Source organism: Diospyros lotus, chromosome 8 (genome assembly GCF_014633365.1).
Source record: "Diospyros lotus cultivar Yz01 chromosome 8, ASM1463336v1, whole genome shotgun sequence".
In the NCBI taxonomy this organism is placed as follows: Eukaryota; Viridiplantae; Streptophyta; class Magnoliopsida; order Ericales; family Ebenaceae; genus Diospyros; species Diospyros lotus.
Window position 1 is genome coordinate 596,079 of NC_068345.1, and position 24,392 is coordinate 620,470.

At 36.9% G+C, this 24,392-nt stretch overlaps 4 protein-coding genes across 4 annotated transcripts; 1 reads left to right on the forward strand and 3 right to left on the reverse strand.

Moving 5' to 3' along the window:
- Nucleotides 1–1,975: 1,975 nt before the first annotated feature.
- LOC127808432 (uncharacterized membrane protein At1g75140) lies at nt 1,976–4,419 on the reverse strand. Its single transcript, XM_052346968.1, has one exon. It carries the CDS (start codon nt 4,093–4,095, stop codon nt 2,125–2,127), a length of 1,971 nt encoding a protein of 656 aa, XP_052202928.1. The 5' UTR covers nt 4,096–4,419; the 3' UTR covers nt 1,976–2,124.
- Nucleotides 4,420–5,430: 1,011 nt separating this feature from the next.
- Nucleotides 5,431–11,259, reverse strand: LOC127808431 (uncharacterized). The gene is made up of 11 exons (XM_052346967.1): nt 10,581–11,259; nt 10,447–10,501; nt 10,234–10,333; nt 9,884–10,148; nt 9,437–9,490; nt 9,202–9,341; nt 8,408–8,978; nt 8,110–8,224; nt 7,973–8,022; nt 6,505–6,648; nt 5,431–6,025 (listed from the first exon to the last, which is right to left on the reverse strand). The coding sequence occupies exons 1-11, from the start codon at nt 11,124–11,126 to the stop codon at nt 5,771–5,773; spliced, it is 2,295 nt and encodes a 764-aa protein (XP_052202927.1). The 5' UTR covers nt 11,127–11,259; the 3' UTR covers nt 5,431–5,770.
- A 1,461-nt stretch (nt 11,260–12,720) lies between these two features.
- On the reverse strand, nt 12,721–16,816 carry LOC127808961 (outer envelope pore protein 24B, chloroplastic-like). The gene is made up of 3 exons (XM_052347715.1): nt 16,532–16,816; nt 16,073–16,432; nt 12,721–13,127 (listed from the first exon to the last, which is right to left on the reverse strand). Exons 1-3 carry the CDS (start codon nt 16,727–16,729, stop codon nt 13,047–13,049), a joined length of 639 nt encoding a protein of 212 aa, XP_052203675.1. The 5' UTR covers nt 16,730–16,816; the 3' UTR covers nt 12,721–13,046.
- Nucleotides 16,817–18,057: 1,241 nt separating this feature from the next.
- Nucleotides 18,058–19,719, forward strand: LOC127808455 (uncharacterized). Its single transcript, XM_052347003.1, has 3 exons — nt 18,058–18,565; nt 18,652–18,990; nt 19,147–19,719. The coding sequence occupies exons 1-3, from the start codon at nt 18,272–18,274 to the stop codon at nt 19,651–19,653; spliced, it is 1,140 nt and encodes a 379-aa protein (XP_052202963.1). The 5' UTR covers nt 18,058–18,271; the 3' UTR covers nt 19,654–19,719.
- Nucleotides 19,720–24,392: the final 4,673 nt, after the last annotated feature.

The window sequence follows — 24,392 nt, forward strand, 5'->3', positions numbered from 1 at the left end:
TGCATTCGGTCTGGCACAATTCATTTATTTTATACTTAAAAGAAATAAAAATGGAAATTCATCAAATTCCCATAAAAAAGATTTAAATAAAATGATAATTGTTGACATTTCTTTTATGGTAATAAATCATTTAATAACATTACTCAGTTACTTGCTATTGGGTTGACCACTCACACTGCAGTGGGCCCAACTTCAACTAGTGGACCTCGTTGAGCCCAAACATATAGATTATAACTATACTCAGCAGCCACAGAAAATTAATTTTATTTTAATTTTTAAATTTATCAAAAAATCAGTCACTCTTATTTTCAGTTAATATCATTTTTTTTTTTTTTGATTGGTTGTAAAGTAAATAAAAATAAAAACTAAAAATAATATTTGATTTCTTAAATTCGTGTTCAACATTACCTTTCTCGGATCTGCTCGAGAACGACCAGATCTACCTCAGTTCACTGAAAAGGCCTCAGTTCGTCATAAGGACAACGGGATAGGGTGGAGTCTACAGGAACTGTAGCAATGGTCGACACGGGCGAACGATGAAGAAGGCTTTCTTGGTTGTTAAGGGGAGGAAGAGAGAGGATGGTTGTAGAAACTTTTAAGAATGAATAAAATAAATGAAACACACTCCGTTTTTAATTTTTTTTTCTTTCAAAAGTGTTGCCAAAACTTTAAAATATATATATATATATATATAAACACCAACTTCCTCTATTTTCTTTCCAAAATTTTGAAATGGAATGAAAATTTTGAGAAGTGTGACATTTCATTGCCAATCCCACTCGGTTAAGCACAATTTACAAAGAAAGGAAAGGCAGCCACTTCTAAGTGGAGCATTAATAATGTCTCTTTCCATAGCATATAGGCAAAAAGTCCATTACTACAGTGCAGATAGCCTCTTTAGTCCTCCATCTCACCTAGTCCATGTTTGCATATGATGGGTTCAGCAATCAATATCATATGAGAAATGAAGAAAGAAAAAGAGAGAATTAGGGGGAATATAATATATATATATATATATATTATACGCAAATTCAAATGCATAAGTAAATGGAATTTTAAATCAAATTACAAACGCAATTAAGGCAGTTCTGAGCATTTCACTTATTCCAAAGATAACCTGAAGTAGTAGAGCCATGCTATGAACTATAGCATTCTGAAAGCACACAATAATAATGGGTAAAGAATAACCTTTTGATCTCTCTCTTTGCTGTGTGTAGTATATTCTTGGCCATCTGAAGAAAATGTGTGGGATAAAGATATTAAACATGAGGGATTAATTGATAGACAAGATAGTTTGTTCCATGAAATGGTGAACCATGTAACACTGCATGTACTCTAACAAAGAAAACCCTTCTATCTTTACAGGATGCTCTTCCAGAGACTCTAGAGAAAGATGCTAGAGAACAGGAAAAGATTCCACCCAAAACACATTGGTACAGCTGCCCATAATCTCGATCTTCCAATGAACTGGAAGATAATCAGAAATCACTAACTAAGAGAAGACATGACGGGATGCATATAATGAATATAAACATCACCCCTTCGCCCCTGAAATAAATCAGGAAATACAAAAAGCTTGTGAAATAAACAAATAAATAACTTCTTTTTGCTGCCACGAGCAGAGAAAGAGACATCTCAGCTCGGGTGATGGTAACCAAATGGTCCACCACATAATATTTGAGGACAGTTGGTACTGTGACCATAAGAGAAAAAGAACAAGTGCAAATTGAAATAACCTAGTACCACCACCACCACCAACAATGCTGTTGTTGTTGTATTGGCACCAACGAAAAAAAGAAAACTAGAAAAGTCAATTTCATAATCCTTAAGAAATTTGTTCAATTATGCGGTTCCACATATGAGGGAGGATCTTTTGATTGCCTCATCAGGCAACACTATAGTATTTAAAAAGTCGATAGAATGGACCTATATACACAAGGGGTCAAAGGCCACAATTGTCCATTTGCTGAATTCATTGGTATAACATAGTCCTATTATTTCTTCCTCAGACAACCAAAATTACAAAGTTTATGACCATTGCAAGCAAAAGGCGAGATTATAAGGTTAAACTTAAAAACAACATTGACTGGATCTAGTAACAGTTCAGGCCACTGATCAGGCAAGTCAGTGGCTATCATCCACGACTGAATTGTTTGCAAAGAAACTCTCTCTTCTTTTATGAAAGCCTGTAGATTCTAGATTTGATCCCCTAAATTTCAGTTCAGATGGCGTTCTATAATTAGGATCAACAGAAGGTCTAGAGTTGGCATCTGCCACAGTAGGCCTATAGGAACTAGCTGATCCACCATGATATCCAGATGGAGACACAAACCTTCTTGATTGGCCTCTTATACCACCACCTCTCAGATCCATAACATCACCAGTTCTCGGAGCCTCGTTAAAAGATCTGTCAACAGGGCCAGAACCTAATGGAACTGCATTACTAATAGATGTGGAGGTAAAAGGATCATCTGGGCCCCATGAAGTAAGTGCTTCTTTCTTCTTGGCAAAAAATTGCCATGCTCCAAAGAGGAAAAGAACAAAGAAAAATAGTGGACTGGTCCATAGCATTGTATTGAATTCCCCTTTAAAAACTGGAAGATTGGAGCGATACATTCCCAAATACCCACCCCCAAGACCAAGAATAACAAACTTCTCATGGTCACTAGCTAGTAAAGGTATTTCTGTCCTCTTTTGCTTGTCCATGTGCATAGGTTGATAATGAAGAAATGATGACCTGATCTCATCAAAACCAGCTGAGAAAAGAAACCGGGGGCCTCCAGCCCTAACGTAATGCATTGATGAGACATTATACACAAACACCTTCTCTTGGTTAACAATTAGCAAATACCCTTTAATTGCCTGTAAGGCTAGAGGCTTGTCCATTTCAAACTTCCTTTTGAACCTAACCCTGCACTTGAAGTTCACAATATCCCCCAGTAACAACACATGGATCAGATCACCTTGGCTCGTAAAACCATATGCCTTTGACCTGTCTGTTGCATCAAAAACATATCTCTCAACAGAAGACTGGTTCAACCCCTCGCATTCAGTCTCCCTGATTCTCATGGTCCTCAAATCCAGTGATCCAGCACCAGTCCCTGTCAGAAATAAAAGCCTTTGTTTCAAGAATGCAAGTGGTCTTCTTGTTGGAACGCCCAACCCATGGAGCATTCCGTTCTCTCTAAAAACCCTAATCTTCCCACTAACATCAGTGCACAAAAGATACCTGATCCTCCCAACATGATGCACTTCCAACATTGTTATCGATGACCCATCATCCACATTTTCTTCTATAGCAAATTTGCGAACATTTTCAGTAGACAGTGAAGTCCACTCCTCTCCACTTGATGCCTCCCAAACTCTATGCATTGAGATTAAACCATTACTATGCCCTGTAACGACAAAGCTCTCATTCTTGTAAACAGACATATATGACAACATGGCAGTAATAGGTGAATCCGACAAAGTATAAAACTCGGCAGCAACATCACCATTCCGCAAAAAGACATAAACCTTCCCCCCCGCATTGCCAACCGCGACATACTTGCTCAAGCCCTCGTAATCTCTAAATGGCAATACATTAATGCAAGTAGCATCAAAATTCAGTTTCAATGCCGACACATGATGAAATCCCTCCGACCAAAATGGACTGTACTTGGTAATTGACACCGCTCCCGGCCTTTCCCCATCCCTAACCTTACCACCATCTAAACCATCTTCACTCTCCTTGATCCCTTCAACCAAATGACCGCCCTCGTAATTGTTTGAATCGATTTTAACATTCCCCCGAACATAATTAGTTTCCTCAACACTGTGCTTTTCATCTACACGTCCAGCCCTCGGCGTCTCCGGAAGACGCGAGTCTAACCTAGACACCAGCTCGCTAAGGTTTCTCACCATCTCCTCCAGCTGTTCCAGCAGACGACGGTGCTGATCCAACACGCTGGATTCATCAGCGTGATTTCTATTCTCATCCTCAGCCCCCTTTTGGTTCACAGCCGAGTTCGAGTTCACAAAAGCCCTAGACGGCGAAACCAACAGGAAAAGAAAACAGATTGAGATAAAAAACTTGCCTTTCTCACAAGTCGCCATTGTCGAAGCTTTTTCGAGCACCACTGCGGCCAAGTTCAGAGGCGGTGGATCATTATATATAGCTCCAGATCTTCGTCTCACTGTGCTGTGACCTTGATTGAACAGAAAGTCAGAGTCGACCAAGAGTGGATTTGTGAAGGAAGTTGCTTGAGCAGAGTGAAAGTGCAGAGAAGCTTCGTTACTTTGAAATCTCAAGTGAAAATTAGGGCAAAGAAAATTAGACTTGGATTTCGATATTTCAGGCAGAGATGGTGGGAAGGAGACAACCCTCGGGCGCGAGCCGGTGGTAATAAGAGGGAGCGGATTCCCTACGGACGATATTTCACTGGTGTCATCTGTGGCGAGAAACGTGGAAGGAAAGCCGAGTACCAACGCAGCGAAGAAAGGCCCAAATGACCGAGAAGCCCCCATCGCTCTTATCTAATTGGTTCCTATTTTTGGATAATAAAGAATTGGAAACTACAAACTACTCGTATTTAAACACGGGAGATTTCCCTCTGCTCTGGATCGAAGTAATTATTGACGTCATAATTTGAGTATTATCAATATATTTATTTTTATCTAAATATATATTATTTATATACTATATAATATATTAATATAAAAATATCCCATCAAATAATTATTTTTATTTTTTAAATCAATATAAATATTTTCTTTTAAGTTTTCAATGATAGGCAAATGTCAATCCATTCACAAAAAAATTATAATCTCAATCAATAGAAATAGATCTTTTTGTTTTGACATCTTTTATCAAAATTAATATTCATAAAAAAATTTAAAATATTTAAATTAATCAATATCATACAATGACAAAAGCTAATAAATGTATAGTCTTTTATTATTATTGTTGAATTATAAAAACTCACATAATTTATATTTCAACAAAATTCACCAATTTTGTCATATTTTAAAAATTTATCATTCGTTGAGTTTTACCTAAGTAGGTTAAGCCCAACAACTACAATCCTAGCGAACATTTTATAATTATTTAATCTTTTATTTTATAACATCCACCATGTAACCACCCACTTGTCCTAACAATACAACTATCATGCCATTTATTAATATAAGTAAGAATAGTCCCCTCTTATAATTTGAAGGCAAATAACACAAATATATGCCTAAGTTGCTTATTCTCTCTTATTTTCTAATGGTAAAGTAAAAGAAAAGTCATAATTTTATTGAGAAATTCTATCACTGCAAACAATTTTAATAAACATTCAAAGATTGACATAAAACATATAAATTTATAATAATTCTATTCAAATTAATAATAAATTTATTCACTACTATAAATGATTATTAATTTTAAAAAATATTATAAATTTATTTGTACACGGTCAATTTATAAGAATTGACATTGTTTATCAAATTGTTGGAGTATAATGAAATTTTTGCTTGAATAAGAAACTGAAAAATGAATTCAACTTTTGCAATGGGACGGCAAGATCTAGTGAGCTCTTGTCACAAGCGGCACCGTAATGCCCCATGACAGCTCACTGTCTAAACATATATGGTTATGGCTGTCCCCCGTGACACTCAAAAGTACCTGTAAGCTTCAGTCCCCCTCACTCCTCAGCAAGAACATAAAATTGGCAAAGTTGAAAAGATTCTTTAAACTAAAACATCCTCACTTGGGGCAAGAAATAATGCTATTCATTCCTCTTTGCCTTTAGTTTCTTCCTTCAATCTTTATGGGTTTCTTTGGAACTTTAAAAGCAGCAAATACGGTTTGAGTTAGGCCAACCAAACCTTCTTGGTTGCACCCATTGGACTGCACTGATGATCGCTTCAATATCTCAAATAGTGAAGTGCCAGTGGATGTTTCAGCCGCACTCTTACTCTCAGAGCTTTGGGCACTACGTTTGGACTGCGAGCTACTAAACTTAGCCGTGCCATTCCTTGTTGGCCGGTTTTCTCGTGAAATCTGCATGTTAGGAAGGAAAATTAGCAAATCCTGAGAGCTACTGCATGGGCACAGCAAGAGAGATCTGGGAAAGTGAAAAGGCAAAAATTTACTGGTAAAATGAAACAGATAATCTTGATCCAGGCTGAGAATAGAACTCTGCAGGGATCCAAACGAAAACGGTTTTAAGAGTTCCACTGCCAATTATTTCATACATCTTTCAGTGATGATACCTAATAAGTTACATCATAAATTTATTACTCCATTCGGATATCTAATATCAACCATAAAAAAATAATATCATTTAGAAAGAGAATTTTAATTGCATATTTAAGCATCCACCACCCCACCATTAGATGTTTGTAAGCTTTCATTTGAAAATAATGAGATTTGGATCCTAGACTTCCCAAAATGAACATAATTGGGTACTGACAAAATGGAACACTACATATCAACCAGATGACGTGTTAATGTTCATTATGCATCTTGGTAAAGCTTACCACATCAGAAGAATCCTCCGACAGTGAGATTGAGCTCCTGCTGTTACTGTCATCCCGTCCAAAAACAAAAGATCGAACAGCGCTTGCCCCTTGCTTGTAAGATGAAGGAAGCGAATGGCTTGGTGCACGGCCAAGGAAAGACGACTGCAACATTTATCAACCGATATAGTGCAGTAAACCTATATGGTGCAAACTGCATGCAAGAATAGGGCTGCCCACAAAATAACAGAACATATCTGTACGTCCAACCGAACTTTAAGGAGCATTTTTTAATACCTAGATCTGATCTGATAGACAAAGAGTAGGACCTCAACATTAAAGGAAACCTGCAGGCCCTGATATGGCATGGACACCAATTATGGCATAATTTTTATTAGTTTATTTTTTGGGACCTGACATGAACTGTCTTATGTAGGAAATTATATAAGTCCCAGTAGTATAATAGAATAATAACACATCCACATAAGTCATTGGCAGTGCAAGATTTTGAGCATGTAAAGTTACAGGTTTTCTAGCATGGGGAGGAGATACATTGACAAAAGGGGAGCCAAAACTATTGAATTCAATATAATTTAAGATCCAACTTTATTGTTAAAGATAAAAGTTTACACTGGAAAAGGAAATGTTAGTGGTAGTCATATTTTTTTCTTTGGAATAAATGGTTTATAAATTTCAATACAAATTTCATACCTCAAACAAACTATTAACATTAAAATCCAATATAATTCAAAATATTTACAGCATGCAGCTTTGAATTTTAAGTAGCGAAAATTAAATATGGTCAAAATAATTTGCTTCAACACTTTGAAAGAGTCAGCCATAAAATATTAGGACAATGAAAAACAAACAGGTTTGTGATTAAGTTTTTATAGCTTCAATTTTTTAGATTAGAAGAAGAAATGAATTTGATTGAAGTATTTAATTTGTTTATTTTTGCTTGCTTTGTATATTTGGGATTTTTTTTTTTTTTTTTTGCACGCAGCGTTTGGGAGGGGGGGAGGGGGGGGGGGCGTTCTAGTTAAATCAACAACATATCAGGCCTTAATCGAACTAGACACTAGGTGGGGTTGGCTGCATAAATTTTAACTTGCCAATCAATGATATTTTGTTTAGAACATCTGGAAATTATAAATCTAAGGGGCCACAGAAACCCCTCATCCTGCAAATATATTCTAGGACATCGACTTCCAGAAGTAACAAACTTCAATTTATTCTTGTATTTATATTTTCACCAATGGAAAGACATGAGCAAATTTGAGGAATTGGATGAAAGTAAATTAGAGACATCTAAAATAAAATGGTGATAGATGTTTCTCAAAGTGGCTGTCCAAAACCAGAAATGAGGGCGCAATCTTATATGGCAGTCATCACTTTGTCTAGTTCTGGCAAGGAGAACTTAATGCTTTGTAAAAGCAAACAAAGATACCAAATGACTTATTATTTTTGCAACAAACGTAGATAATTTTACCTTTGAAGAGTAAATGTTTTTTCTTCCTCTAAGCATCTTATCAAAATAAGCTGCAAGAACGTAACAAAACTTAGTAAGCAACAATTGGTAAAACATGTAAGTCCACAATACAAATGAGCTACAAAGAAACATCTTACATGATGTTTTTTCTTTCTTCTTTGCATCCGGAAAGGTGTTCAACTTCTTTATGAGGCCAAAGACTTCTCTCGAATTCTCATCCTCAACAGGAGACAACAGTTTGCCTTGCTCTTCCTGTTAAAATTTATGAAAATAAACTATTTTGTAGGAAACAACTGAACAAAAAATAATGAAAAAGACATGGTGTATTTGCCAATGAAATTATTATATTAATGAGCAGAATTCAGAGAGAGAACAGTATAAAATAGTAAAAACTAGACTTTTCAAAAATACAAGTTTTAGACAATAATAACCCACCGCTTTGCCAAGGAGGCGTTCTTTGAGAAGCCTCTTTTCTGTCTCTTCACCATCAGATGATAAATAGCCCTCATTTTTATCAGAAAACATCTGAGGAATCATTTGCTTTGCGATTCTTGAATTTAGACGAACTACATTTGTTTTTACAGGATCTTCAGCAGCTTCGTCACTAAAATCTTCTTCATCTTCGTCGTCTTCTTCCTCTTCAGCAACCAAAGTTGTGTCTCTTAGTTTTGAGCCATATTTCAGTCTCTGCAAAAGATTCTCTGTTCCAACTGCATCCTGTTGCTCCAGCCACTTCTGATGGAGTTCAGTGCGTTTTTCATTATCAACTGGCTTCTCTTCACACTCAGTTGCTATCAGATCATTAAATTCCTCAAAGCTTTCAATGTCGTCTTCTTCTTCATTTTCTTGGAAGCGCAATAAGTCATTGTCACTATCATCTTCTTCCTCAGCTTCCTCGTCAACAAAAGCTTTAACAGGATCACCATTTTGAGAAGAGCATCCATTATCAGCTTTATCTAAGCTTGGATCAGTGTTCTCCTTATCATTATCCTCTTCATCAGAATATCTGCAAAATGAAACAGAACATCTTTATAGTTGATAGAAGATGACACCTGGGTCAAATTTCATACTTACAAAAATAACAAGAAAATGAACTTTTGCACCAGCTAGCATGTATTTTCGCATCATGCATGCCAATCAAGCAAGGTGACAGATTAATAAGTTATAAAATCAAAGGTGAATATAAGGACGGTCAATTCTACAGGATTATAAACATTTTTAACTCTCACATGTCATCACAAGGGGCAGAATCAAACTTCAATTTCATTGCAAGTATTGATGGTGCTAAAACTTCTTCTAACGGACAATCATTCTGGTCATTAGACATCTTGTCATTGTCCTGACTTGTCTGGGAATCATCAAATAGATCCTGCAACATGAAAATGATGAGAAATAATGAATATTTCTACAACCTCTTAGAGAGAAGTGAGGACAAGCAATTTCCCTTGAGGAATTGAAGAAAACCTGAGTATTATTGACTGGAGGTCGGAATGAATGCATCGTTTGCTCATCCAAGGCCTGTACTTAGAAAGAAGCAAGAGTTAGTTCAGGAATTTGTCTAATTTTAAAATGGACTAACTCATGTTACAAAAGGTAGTTTGGCTTTAAAAGTAGATTCATCTAGCTGCTTATTATTACCTCTGTAAATCTAACAATGCAGAATTGGTGACTTGCCTGCTGCCTAATGACTTGACAAGGTTTTGATGAAAACAAATTTACATAATCAATTCAGACAACAACCATGTGAACTGGTCAAATTTATGGATGCATTATGCATCTGAAATCCCACTTGCACATAACATAATCATGTCATAATGATAAAAACTACAAAACAACATTAGCAATCAGAAATTCAACCCAAATAAAATGCTATCTTTTATGGAAGGCAGCCTTTGGTGAGGAAAAAAATACCTGACTTATAATTCGTGGCAAAGTACCCTTATGACATGGAGTATCTCTATGACTTGATTGTGCTCCAGCTTCCTTAGACTCACTCTTGTGACAAGCATCAACATTATTCTCTACTTCCATATGACATTCAGTTGCCTCCTCTTGCATCACTTCTGTAAAATTTTCAACTTCTCTTGTTTCAGTCTCTGAGTGATGAAGCAGCACACCCTCTTTTAAAGAATCATTGCTCTCGTCATTAGAGAAGATACTATTTAGACTAGCAGTTCTGCCACCCACAAAATGGAATCATAAATTTGCAAAAAGGATAAGAAAATCAATGCTAACAAAGAAAAAATTTCTCAGTCACTCACTTCTTCAACATCTCCAGCTTCCTTTGCCGAATCTTCTCCAGAACCAAGGATATAGGTTTTTGTACAATTGGTAAAGGTTTAAAGGTGGCATCTCTAGTTTCTATGAAAAGAAAATGCAGCAAACACACAAATGTAAGCACAAGGAAACCAATCAATGGGATGTCTACAATTTCAATTATGATTTTCTTGCAGGTTCATATGGCAGTATTTTACCTCGCAATAATCTCTGAGACTCAACATGAAGCTGCTGTAGATAAGTTCTTCTTTCCTGTAAATTAGCAGAACCATCACTGAGCAACCCGTTAGGGAAAAGTGCATGGTTAGTAAACCAGAGGTTTAAAATCTACCTTTGTTTCTCTCCTCTTGTTGGAGGAAGATGTAATTCTGGGTTTGGCATCATCTCCAAGACTCTTAGCTCTCTTTTTTTTCTTCTCGTTACTTCCAATCGATTCTGCTCCATCAAGCCGCTTCTTCTCGGATCCTCCCATCTTCAAATCAGAGAGCACTTCTTTATTTCCAGAATTTTGCTCAGACCTTTCCCAAAATCCATCGGTCCCATCATTAAAATCCAAAGCTCTCTTAGTTTCTTCCCGATCTACTCCAAAATGCAATCGACTACTTCCAGAATTCAACCCATCCTCCACATCAAAACCCTCGGTGGAAGGCAACTGAGATCGTAGAGGCTCACCCAACTCCTCGGAATCTGGGAATTCCAACCGTTGAGATTTGAAAGGATCAACTAGTGGCATCGGAATGTCCGGGTATTCAGTTTCCGGCGGAGGTTCATTCGAGACTTTGGTCGCTTTCTTCAAGCGCTTGAGCTTCCGCGGGTAGATCGGAGGCGAGGGCTCTTCGGGAGGTGAGAAGGACTGGTAATCGTCGTCGTTCTCCATGAGAGAAGAGATCGGTTAGCAAAGTGACGAAGAGCTAGGGTTTGTGTTGATGGATCTGATTAGGAAGAGAGATGATAAAATGAGTGCAGAGAGTGATGGTCGTGTTTTCGGCGGCAAATGTTCGAAATTTGGGAAAAGGCGCCATGTCCCCGTGAACTGTTATTGGTTGCCGAATCGCAATTTTTTCCGGTTTGGATCATGCCGACCGCCGACGAACCGGAACTTCTAATTTCCCTACAAACCGCCAAACGGTTCTTTTTTTAATTTATTCTTTGGAACATGTGGAACTAATCGGCTGATACAAGAGTACATTTCACCAAACATTATGAGATTTGAGATTTGTTTAAAAGACATTGATCAACTTTGGTAATGTTAGATAGTGTTGATTGTTTCGATTTGTTTGAGAAAATAATTAATAAAACCATAATATTCTATCACTATCCCAATATTGTATCACAATTCAATTATATATTATAACATATTGAGATTACAAATATAACACAATTAAAGTAAACAAACTCCTTTTTTATTTTTTTAAAAATTTATATTTTCAAGCTAAATACATAATATGAATGACTTGATATGACATTTATACTTATAGTGTCAAGCAAAAGAAAGGTTTGCATTTCCCCCGTTCAAAAAATAAAACTGTTAAAATTTTCACAAGAGAAAAAAGTCTTATATGCCTCTAAGGTATTATTATTGTACTCCAAACCAATCATATTTTATCACGTGTTTGTGATAAAAACATGAAGTTAAGCTGGGAGAATTGTCTTAGACTGACTCCAACAATTTGTTAGACGAGTCACTATCGCCAAATTTAGGGAATTAACCCCAAAATCACGCCTTCAACAGCCTTCACCATCACCAAAATTTTGGCAAAGCTCAAAAGAGTTGCCAATTGTTACGATCGAAATCTTCAAGGATAGCACCGCCATCTATTTTGCCCTCTTCCACAATGACCATCAACGTCATAAAAAATGAGTTACAAACACGACAAAAGACTAACGAAGGCAACAAGCAATAGCGAAAGAGCCTTACCAGATCCAAAGACAGCAACGATGAAGAAAAGCAACAACAACACTAATGAGTAGAACAACTGATAATGAACCTATTGTTGTAGCTCGTTGTTCATCAAGTTTTCAAATTGATTTGCGATCTTCTTTTTGAATTTTTAATTTATTGACACATTAAATAAATAATATTGTATATTTATATATTTTAATTATTAAATTTAAGTATGTGCTATTTAATTATTTATTTTATATAATAAAAATTATATGTAAGATAAAATAAATAAAATTAAAATTTATTAATAAATAAATAAGAGAATTGAAAGTGTTATTAGAGCAGACAAAATTTTTAAAATAAAAAATAAATTATTTATAATATAATAGAAAGCCACGTTGGGAATTTGGTTGAAGTCAGCCTTACAAAGGAGAAAATATTTTGTATTTCCAAGGCACCACACCATTGTGTCCCGAACCAATTACATGCTACCATGTGTTCACGATTAGTGCCCCAAAAAAACAAAATACTCTCTCCTTTGTGGGAACTCTCCCATCCTATTCTTCCTGTGGTAGATTCTCCAACAAAAGGAAAGAGCTGAGCACTGTCCCAGCGTCAATATATCAACTAGAAAATAAAACTATTCGGCAGCAAGAAATCAAAGGTTTACGAGTCCAAATGGGAACATATTTTCCTGAAAATAAATGGCTATGGAGCTGGCCGTAGCATGATGCTCAGCTCATTTAGAAATACAAACAGAACAACTGCTACTGCAAATGTATGTTGATGTTCAGAGGCACTAGGTTTTCCTCTACTGGGTGGTACAGGGAACCCAGCCACAGCAACCTGGCTTTTCCAAATTCAAATTTCCACAACAGAACAGCCCAATTAAAACAGTAATGGGATGAAAATTCACATTTCAAAATTCCATGTCGTCTCAGCACTTAACTTTGGAACTTGTTTCTCCTCTCCAAGATTGACGGATGCGGAGATCTGGGGAGAGATCAGAGACAAAATGTTAGAATTATCATCCAGGAGGCACGGACTCTTCAACCAAATTGTTTTAAAAAGATTGCACAAACCTTTGAAATTTATTTTACAGGCAGAAACAGCCTCGCAAACTAAGCATATAGATGCAGCTAAGCCCTAACCATTTTTAACTTCTCACTGATGCTATAAAAAAAATCTGTAATCAGCTACCAAAGCAGTAATTTCGGACCAATCCAAGGCAAATACTGATAGGCTGTAAAGGAAACTTAGGCTTTAAACATTTAGCAAATTGCCTTTCTCCAAAAGAGTATCTAGAATGAAAATAGAATTGTGCTTCCCCTTGCAGCAAAAGTTGGCTTCAAAAGAAGAATTGTAATTCAGTTTAGAAAAGAATGTCAAAACAACATGTGATACTGGATCAGAGAAATAGTCACCAACAATAATTTTTTTCTAGAACAGAATATGAGAAATTGCTTCATATTCTATATTCTTCTTTTGACAAATAAATTCCTAAGAGCACGTATCTAGTTGCGATGTATTATTTTCTAAAGAATACTAATCCTATTGGCACTGCCTTGTGTTCCAAAGCACCCAGCATTGCTCAATAGAATGTCCAATTACAAGAACCATAGTTATTAAAAGTAGACAGATCATCGAATCGGTCAGGGTATTGGTTCACAAATTCAATCAATAGCTGACTGGTCAAACTGCTGATTCAGAAATTTATATATAAAATATAATAACGTTACTTGTTAGGCCACAAGAATATATTATTGCCAGTTATTAACATTCAAAAAATATTAAAATATAATAAGAGCATGAATCATTAATTAAATATTCAAATTTCATAATTACAAATTAATTATAAATACAAAAAATTAACTAAGATCATCTAATCTCATCATCATTATACATGCAAGTAGAGTTTAACATAAACTACTAGTGATGGAGGTAAAGCGATGGCTGAATGAAGATGACCAAAAATGAGACTAGGGACTTAAAACAAAGAGTTCGTACTTGACAGACTGGGATTTTTACGAAAATGAAAGGAGTTGCTGTTTATATCGTCTCCTTTTATCATTTTTTCATTTTTTTCACAAAAGAGTACTTTACCCATCTATTAAAGAAAATAGATCTGTAAACATTGTGAGATATTTAATAATTTAGATAAAAATTAATATAACCAACTTTTTGTAAACCAGTAAAATCAACCAGTTTTGATTGGTTTATACACACCTCCAGTCCTTTTTCTGAACTATAGTGACTTGGTGATTGGTATGCCATCCAACCAGCCAACTAAGTTCAATTTTAATAACCATGACGAGAATGGTGAAGCAATCTAGGCGATGATAAGTAAGAACATAGGAAGTCAAGCGGCTAAAGAGTGCTGTGTGATTTCAGAGCAGAACACAAATAGAAGAAAAATCCACTCAAAGTATGTGAAACAATGATTAGGAAACTGGATCAAGGTATTAAACCAAAAAAGGGGAGAGGTCCATAGTTTATTGGTCAAATAGGGTCGAATTGGGATGTATTTTACAGAATACATAAATATATTAATTAAAACTATGATATAAAAATTTAGAAAAATAAAATCCATCACATAATACTCAATAAATTTCAGAATGCATTAAGTAAGATTGTCCTATGATTGTGATGAAATGAAAATAAATAAAACTCGAGATCCAATATTTAAATTACAGAAAAAGTTATCCATGTATTTACAAAATGATGGATGGCCTTCAAATAGTGGACAATAAAATAAAACTGAAGATCAAATATTTAAATTGCATAAAAAGCTGTCCATGTATTTAACACATGATAGACGGTATTTAAATAGTGGGAATCAATTCTTTCCATATACCTCAAATTATCATTATATTTTCTAACATTTAAAAACAAAATTGAAAAGCAACCAAAAAAAAAGTGGCCCATACTAATAATTCATTAGTTTGACTGTGGTTCACTAGAAAAACAAGCTGACTTTTTGCCGACTGGATTTTTTACCTTGAACTGGATTCGTTCCCTATTTTACTGGTCAAGCCAGTCAATCCAGTCTGGTTTTCAAAACAATGAAAGTTAAGGAACAAACACACAGAGCACACACTTTTATTTTTCATATTTTATTAAACCTTTCCCTTTTTTTGATAACATAACCCAAGGCTTCTATGCATATCCATGTGGTTTAGTATTAACCCACTAAGTCGCTGTTTATTGTCAGACTTCAGATTTGGATTACGAATTTAACGCCAGCAGTACTCTTAGGGCCTCAACAAAGAACGGCATTTTCTCATTTTCTAATCCTTAGAAGCTAAAACCTATTGAACTGGTTAATTTCCAATCTCTTATCAATCTAAATCACAAACAGATTTAACTTCCTTGACCATACCGTTTCCTGGGTAAGAAATATCCTGGACTATCTGAATCACTACTTTATCACCTAGTATGAGAATAAAGATCCATAGGTTTCAACAAAATATCTGCAAGCACTGCCTTAGCAAGATTAGGCAGTCATCATTTAGACTCACAACTTTATTTGAACTTGAGTTTGTTGTCAACAACCATCGTTCGCAGGTAAGTAAAACATTTCTACAGCAGGAACTCAATCAAATATCTATCTACTAGAGAACCATAAAATAAAAAACAACAAACACTCGTGCATGACTACAAACTTACAGTGCAAATTGAGTAGTTGCATTGTATGCAACGATAGTAAAGTTCTTTTAGCAATTTAGAATTTTCCATCAGAAATTGGCTTAACTACGACAAACAAAATAATCCCGGCATGTTTGAGTTCCAATAGCTAATAATCAATCAGTTTAAGCCCTTAAAAACCATAAAAAAAAAATCATTAGTAATTTAGCACCCATTTAAGAATGCAGAGCCACTGCACCATAATTCAATTTGCGATCCAACCAATGAAGAGAATATGAAACGATTATCTATACCTTGAAACATCCGTTCAACTTCGAATTCCTCGACCAATCCAGCCCCAACACCTTGCTCGACGTCTGATACGAAGCCCTAAACACATCTTCGCTGTAAACCCTCCGCGAAACTGCAAAATCCCACGAATTCTTTGCGAATTCGTAGCTCGGCTCGAACGTGGTCGCTCCGCCGTGCACGTAAGTGTACTTCAGCTTGCAGTTTCCCGAACCAAGTACATGATTCGCCGACACCTTATTCGCCGGATCGAAAACCAGCGTCCCGTCCAGTGCCGTCCGGTTATCCCCTCTACTGTGACTGTAAGTCAAATTCAATGGCTTCTCCGCAACCCTAACTGTGTTCATGAACTGAAACCTAATATCCTAACCAAAAAAAAAAAACAGAAAAGGAAAAACACTAAAACGATTGTCAAACATCGGCAATTGTAAGTACCCGGCTATGCCTTAATTGTGGCTGCGTACCTTTTTGGGGACGTTGTAGTCGATGATGAAGAAGCCCGGCTTTTCGACGGCGAGAGACAGGCCGTTTAAGCTGGGCCCGCTGACGACGGTGGCGTCGGTCAAGGAAGCCCGGAGCTTGACGTCGCCGGCGTTGGCGGCGACGGTAGCAACGGCGGCGGTTTTGTCCGATTCATACTTGCCCTTCAAAGCGGCCTGCATTTCGTGAGCGACCGGCGTTTCTCGAGCGGGATAAGAAATTGATTTTCTTGGCGTTGGCGAAGGTCCACTTTCTTCAACTTATGTTCCGGCGAAATTGTGTAGACAGCGATGCATCAAATTTATAATATTAATTATTTTATTTTATTTCTTCTCTTATCAGTTTCCAACTACCCATTTTCGATTGGTTTTGCATCAAAATAATCGAATTAAATCAATTGAAATTGACATTTTATTCCGGTTTAATTTGTATAATGGTTTGCTTTAATTTATTAATTATTTTAGTTCAATTCAATTTTCTTATTAAAAATAATTAAAATAACTAAATCTATTAAAATATTAAAAATATAATATCATTTTTGACCAAATTATAAATTAGAGATGGACGGATTTGGCAGAAACAGAACAAAAGGCAAGGTGCCATGGATCAGCTTATGCTTTTATCTTATTCATCCATATTACTTTTATATACCTACACTTTGTTATTTTAGATTTTTTTTTCTTGTTTTTTCAATTTGAACAATTATTCAATTGGTTCAATTTCGTAAGTCTTAATTTTTATACAAATAATACGAAGCAAAACACTCAATATATGAAACTTTTTAAGTTAGATATCTCAAATTAAGGCGAGGAGGGAAACAGTAAGAATATCACATTTTATTGAAGTACATGTTTAAGGCAATGTTTGAGACGAATGAATTTGAACTGCAGAATTCATTTGTAAAATAATTTTATACAGAATTCACTTGAAAATGAATTCTTTTGGTATAGTATAGCTTAAAATATAAGATTTAATTGAATTTTTTGTTTAAATTTGTACAATTCATTAGCAAATTTCACATATTTGATAGAATTTGATTTTTTTTTTTTAATGTTCAATTACATGAAATCGAATTCCCAAAATGAAATCCCTTTATTTTTCTAGTTACGAACATACAAATTTAAAATTAGAAATGAAGTCGCAAAACCAAACAGGGTGTACATGAAAATATACAAATAACAAATTTTAAGAATTAAGCAATGTAAGTATTATTTAAAAGACACTGTTGAGAAGTCAACCAAGACAGAAGAGCATTGTGTTGTGGGCGACCTTCTTGTCGTCCAAGACAGCGTCAACTCACACAGTTTGCTCCCCCATCTACCCAATCGAATCTCGCCACCTCACAGCTGCCCAAAACAGCCATGCGGGAAAATCCGAAAAGCTCCCTACGTAGCCACATGTCACGCCCTCATTTGCCCCTCGAACCGCATCCCAAAATAAACAGGCTATGTCCCGCCAAAATCGTGCCCACACGACTGCTACGGCCATGGATCACCTTTGCCAAGAAAACTACTCCTATTCCCATTTTCATTCCCATTCTCATCATTCCCTTCGCAATCCCCAATTTGCCGATGATCCGATCGAAACAGACAGCATCTCTGCTCCATTGATCCAAAAAGTTACGGAAGAAAAGAAGAGAAGAGGAAAGATTTAGAAAAGGAAACAGAGCAGCATCGATCGCTTCTTGTTTTTTGCTTGTTCGTCATCTTCCCATCGATCGATCGATGAGGAAACTGTGCCCAAACTTCGACAGAGAAGATGGGCTGGACACGGTGCTGGAGGTGCCCATTCCGGAGGAGATGTTCACCAACATGGGCAACACCGCCGCTCTCCGGTGGCAGAACATGCGCGCCTGGATGAAGGCACAGCGCTCCGACAGCAAGTTGGCCACCGTCCTCGCCGGCGGCTCCAGCAATGACCAGTTTATGCTGTTGCTTAAGCTCATTGGCTCCCCGCTCATCCCCTTCCAGGTCCAGACCGGCCACACCATGACTTTGCCCATCAAAGATGGCTCCATTGTAAGCGAATTAATTGATTAATGAAACCTCCCCATTTTTCATTCACACTATGTTTCGATCCAATACGTTTTACGTGCGTACGGCAGGAAGCTTCGACGGCGAAATACATAGTTCAACAGTATACGGCGGCGACGGGGGGACAGGCGGCGTTGGACGCCGTGAACAGTATGTACGCGGTGGGGCAGGTGAAGATGGTGTCGTCGGACATCCACCAAACGGGGGACACCGCGAACGCGAAGCGCAACTGCGAAGTGGGGGGGTTTGTGTTGTGGCAGAAGAATCCCAACCTGTGGTTCCTGGAGCTGGTTGTTTCCGGCTTCAAAGTCAGCGCCGGTAGCGATGGCAAAGTGTCGTGGAGCCAATCCTCGTCCCAGCCATCGCAGGCTTTCAAGGGCCCTCCCAGGCCTCTCCGCCGCTTCTTTCAGGTAATTAAACCCCCTCTCCGCCATCAATGCTCTATAAAATTGGATAAAATGGAAGAAATGGGGTCAAAACTATTCTCTCTACTTCCCATTCCGTTCGTTTTGATTGAATTCTATTACAAAATCTTCCCCGAAACAAAGCCTAAATTAGTACTACAGGGCCTGGATCCAAGATCAACAGCCAACCTGTTCTTGAACGCGATGTGCATAGGAGAGAAGTCGATCAACAACGAAGCCTGCTTCACGCTCAAGCTGGACGCGAGCTCAGAAATCATGAAATCGCAGAGCACGCCGCACACGGAGATCGTGCACCACAAGATTTGGGGCCATTTCAGCCAGAGAACGGGGCTGTTGGTGAAGTTCGAGGATTCGAAGCTCGTGAGAATGAAGGCTTCGAGGGGAGACGAGAGCGTGTTCTGGGAGACTAGCATGGAGTCTCTTATCGACGATTACAGGTGCATCGAAGGCCTGAATATAGCCCACGGCGGCAAGACGACGGCGACCATTTACCGGTACGGCCACACGCTCAAGCACCGGGCGAAGATCGAGGAGACATGGCGGATTGAAGAGATCGATTTCAACATTTGCGGCTTGACCATGGATTGCTTCTTGCCTCCTGCCGATGTTAAGAAGGAACAAGACAGTGATGAGCAACTCGTGAGCTAGAATCCTTATTTCACCACCTTTTGCAAAATCTTTCACCTATTATCTTCTTTTTTTCCTTTTGTATATATCAAGACATCAAATTATTTAGACTAAATTTCGCTCAAACTCTTGGCTTTTGTCTTACCGGGGTTAAGTCAGGTTCAGGAAATCCTCGATCAAGTTTTAATCATGGTCGGAGTTGGAATCAGAGACGGATGTCTAGGGGACTAGTACGGATTCAATTCTAAGGGAGTTTGTGAACTTTTATATATATATATATATATAGGCACTGCTATGGAGCCCACACTTTCGGGAGTTGTCCGGTAAGAGAGAGAGGCGTGGGGTCCATCTTTTCTCTCTCAGTCGGGTTATTGTTATGTTGTCTGATAATAGATAACATAATAGTTGTCATATATATATATTATTAGGATTGGCAATGGTTTGATTTAGTTTCGATTTTTGCCAAAATCATAACCAAATCAAACTTAAATTACTAAAATCAAAACCAAACCATTACCCACTTGGTTTTAAAAATTTAAAACCATAACCAAACCATTCGGTTTCGGTTTCGGTTTCGGTTTAACCATGATTTTTTTAGTTTAATCCATATCAACAAACAAAGACAAATAACATTCATAAATTTTTTTGATAATTTTACAACAAACAAAGATAAATTCTAATAAAGTTACCTTATTCTTGCATAAAGTTACAAAACTTATGGGATATAAAATCACATTTCTAAACCTACAATTGTTAAGATTGATAAATTAATATGTGCATAATTAAATTATAATTTAAGCTAAAAAAAATTAGTTACGGAAAGTTAATACATTCATCAACAACATTAATATATTCTTCGCAAATTGATGCATATCCATCTGAAATGAATAAGCCAACTCCATCTAACAAAATTATAAATATAAAAAATAAATTAATATGAAGAGAGATGAGGCAGAGCAAGAGGCAACGAGGGTGAGAGAGATCAAGGGCGAGCGAGAGTAAGAGGGGCCGAGCCCTAGCGAGAGCAAGAGAGATCTAGCGAGGGCGAATGAGAGCAAGAAAGATATAGAGAGCGAGGGCGACTAGCGAGCTCGCGCGGAGGAGCAAGAGAAATGAGGCAGAAAGGGTGAGAGAGATCGAGGGCAAGCGAGAGTAGAGGCCGAGCTATAGCGAGAGCAAGAGAGATCCAGCGAGAGCAAGAGTGTAGTGGCCCACTACTGGATAGTCCTGCTAGCATAGGATATCCGAAAGGAGATCATCAAAAAGTGTGATATAGAACAATAACATACAACACCATAATACTATCCTTAGATAAACTCAGCGGAAGCTAACATAAAGGTTTACAACATCTTAGACCATAGTCTAAACAAAATGAAATACAAGGGCACTAACAAATTTTACAACATAAAATTTCCTCACACTTGCCCTCATCACAAATGCTAACATAGACCATCTAATTTGGAAGGTCTCTGTACACTTCTAACCCTGGGCTTTAGCCCCACTGGGCTCGCCCTCAACCATTGCTCTACTTGTACCTGGAATGACATGAGAGTAAACAAGGTGAGTCACAAGGCTCAGCAAGTGTATTTATAAAGCATGGAGATATAGAATCAAAGGCAGGGATAATCAAGATAGAATAAACAACTCTAGGAGAAGATATTAGTATAACGCGACTCATAAGTTCTCCGTTTACATTAATTTCCCTTGCCGTGATTATTACATATATTATGTACTCGTTCCCATGCTCATGCATATGCACCAATAGTAGGGAATTTTTCCACTTAATTCTCAAGGCTCTCACGGCCAATATATATATATATATCCATTCATGAATATATATGCATCATGAAAATACATCAACAAATGATAACAATTTGAGCCACGCCTTCTGGGTTGATGGCCACCTCACCTGCGTCAAGCGCTCATAGGATATCCTTTCTCATCCACGGACTTAGCCGTCGCGCAAAATAATAGGTGCGCAAATCAGTATAATCATGCATCACATATGCATATCCCCATTTCATGTCAATCCTCAATGATTAAGAAAAATCTCAAATCATGCTTAACATGCACAATTACATAAATTAAAGTGTGCACTATCTTATGATCACAGGGTAAATTTTAATACATTTATTTACTCATACTTATAGAAATGCCCAAAACAATATTTACGGTATATTTTTACCCCAATAATAATCGCAAGGAATCAAAATTTATACATGCAAGAAACACTAAATCTTGCATGACACTAGACCCTAATGAATAAATGTCATTCCTTAAGAAATGTAGGGTGACACAAAACCCTATTTAGATTTTTGCAATGTTCAACAAGAAAACGAATTAATATTGCAAGATTTATCGAAATAAGGAAAATAAAACCCTTTTATCCAACAATGAGGGTTATCAAGAATAATTAAAAAAAAAACAATGGAAGAACTATACAAAAATCATAATTTTAAACGTAGGAAGGATAGACTACATAGGAAGAGTTGAATAACAACACATTTCAGAAATTTCCAGATTTCAAGCATATTTTCAAAAATCCAATCTGGGCTCAATATTTGGTCAATTACCACAAACGATATACCAAATCAAAGCCTAATGAGTCTAGTTTCTGGAACATCAACTGGATTTGAAATCGGAAATAACCACAAGGAGATATTCCACAAAAACCGAAATAAGGCAGAATTTGTAACAGTAATTTACAGAATTCTACATAGAATTCAACAAGGTTGTTATGGGTACAAATCATAACCAAAAATTTCAAATCTTATACCGAATCGAAGCCCATGAAGTCTATTTTATAGAAAAAATAAATGGATCACAATTTGGATATAACCACAGAGCATTATACCCCAAAAACCGAAGCAAGAACAGATTATTCAAAAACAGAGCAGAAAATTTCCAGATTCTGGGCAAGAATTTACAAGGATACTGTAGGCTCAAAACACAGCCAAAAATTCTAAAAATTTTAGCAAATGAAGATTATCAAGTCTAGTTTATACAGAAACAAACGGATCTTGAATTGGATATAACCACAGAGAGTTATACCCTAAAGAGTACAACAAGGTCAGTTTACTCGAAAGCAGTAAAATTTTCAGATCTTAGCAGGGATTTACAAGGCTATAACATGATCAAATCTTAGTCAAAAAATTCGATTATTGTGTCTAAAATGAAGCTTAAGATGTCTAGTTTACAACCCAACAAACGGATCTCAATTTGGATATAAACACAAGGAGTTATAGACCAAAGAACATAACATGGTCAGTGAATCCGAGAATAAGAATTTAAGAGCAACAACTTAAAAATGAAGGAAACAAGTCTTCTAAGATGGAAACAAGGTTGAAGAACTTGCATTAAAAGATAATCAAGAGAAGAAGAACTTACACAATCATAAGGAGAAGAAGAAGAAGAAGATCTTGAATTTGAAACAAGAAGGAAGGGAACTTGCCTTAGATGGTTGCAAATCCAAAGAGATGAAGACACCCCTTGAAATTGAAAATTCCATAGTCTCCACTTAAAGCTTCAATGAAGAAGAACAATGGAGGAAGAAGAGACAATCGGGAGAGGGAGAAGAAGAAGGGAACAAGAAAGTAAGAAGAAGAAAATGAGGGAAAAAATGTGGGAGACTTGTCTCCCAACTCCTTTCAATCCGTCTCCCTTTTAATTTTCTCTAATTTGCCCTTCATACTAACACACACAATTCACATATCTCTTACCCATTTTGGTCATTTTACCATTTTCTTAATCTTTTTTCTTTTTAATTAAGATACCATTCTCTATGCACATGGCCCAAGCCCAAGTCAAAATATATAGCTCAAGCCCAAGTCAAAATATATGGCCCAATCCAATTAAGGCCCAATGGACTTTTCTTGAGATTTGGGTTCAACCCAATTCATTTACACTTAAGATTTAATTATTTATCAATGGTCTAATTCAAATAAGGCCCAAACCCATTTAGCCCACAACTTTGAGACTTTTTCACACCAAATATTATTTTCATTAATTTACCCCCATTACCAACTCATATAATATTTTTAACAATTAATTAATAAAGGCAACAACTCTAATGTGCAAACTAAAATACCCATAACACCTAGACCCACTAACGGGTCATTACAGTTTCTCCCCCCCCCCTTAAGGGAATTTGGTCCCCCAAATTCATACCTAGTCAGTCAAATAGCCGGGGAAAGAGACGTATCATCTCATTCTCGAGCTCCTAAGTAGCCTCATCTGAAGAATGACGTTGCCACTAGACTTTAACAAACGGAATTGACCGATTTCACAACACTTTTTCTTTTCGCTCCAAAATGCTAACAGGCATTTCTTCATATGAAGCATCCTCTCTAACCCCTAAAGCTCGATAATCTATCACGTGTTGGGGGTTTGACACATATTTCCTCAATATAGATACATGAAAAACATTGTGCACCCCCAACAACTGAGGAAGTAACGTTAACTTGTAAACCAAGGATCCACTCTCTCCAAAATCTCAAATGGCCCGATATAGTGAGGATTGAGTTTCCCCAAGACTCCAAATTAGCACACACCTATCATGGCATTACCCTAGTCCATACCTCGAGCTTAACGAAGTATTCACCACACCACTCTCCTAACTAGGAATTATTTCATGTTCAACAAAGATAATGAGACTTTTCTTACTACCCGATGTCACTTGCCAACTGGGGTCACTTCCCTTACCTAAGAATTTTCATTAGGCAACCCATCTGAATAGGTTGCACCCGATCCTCAATTCTACC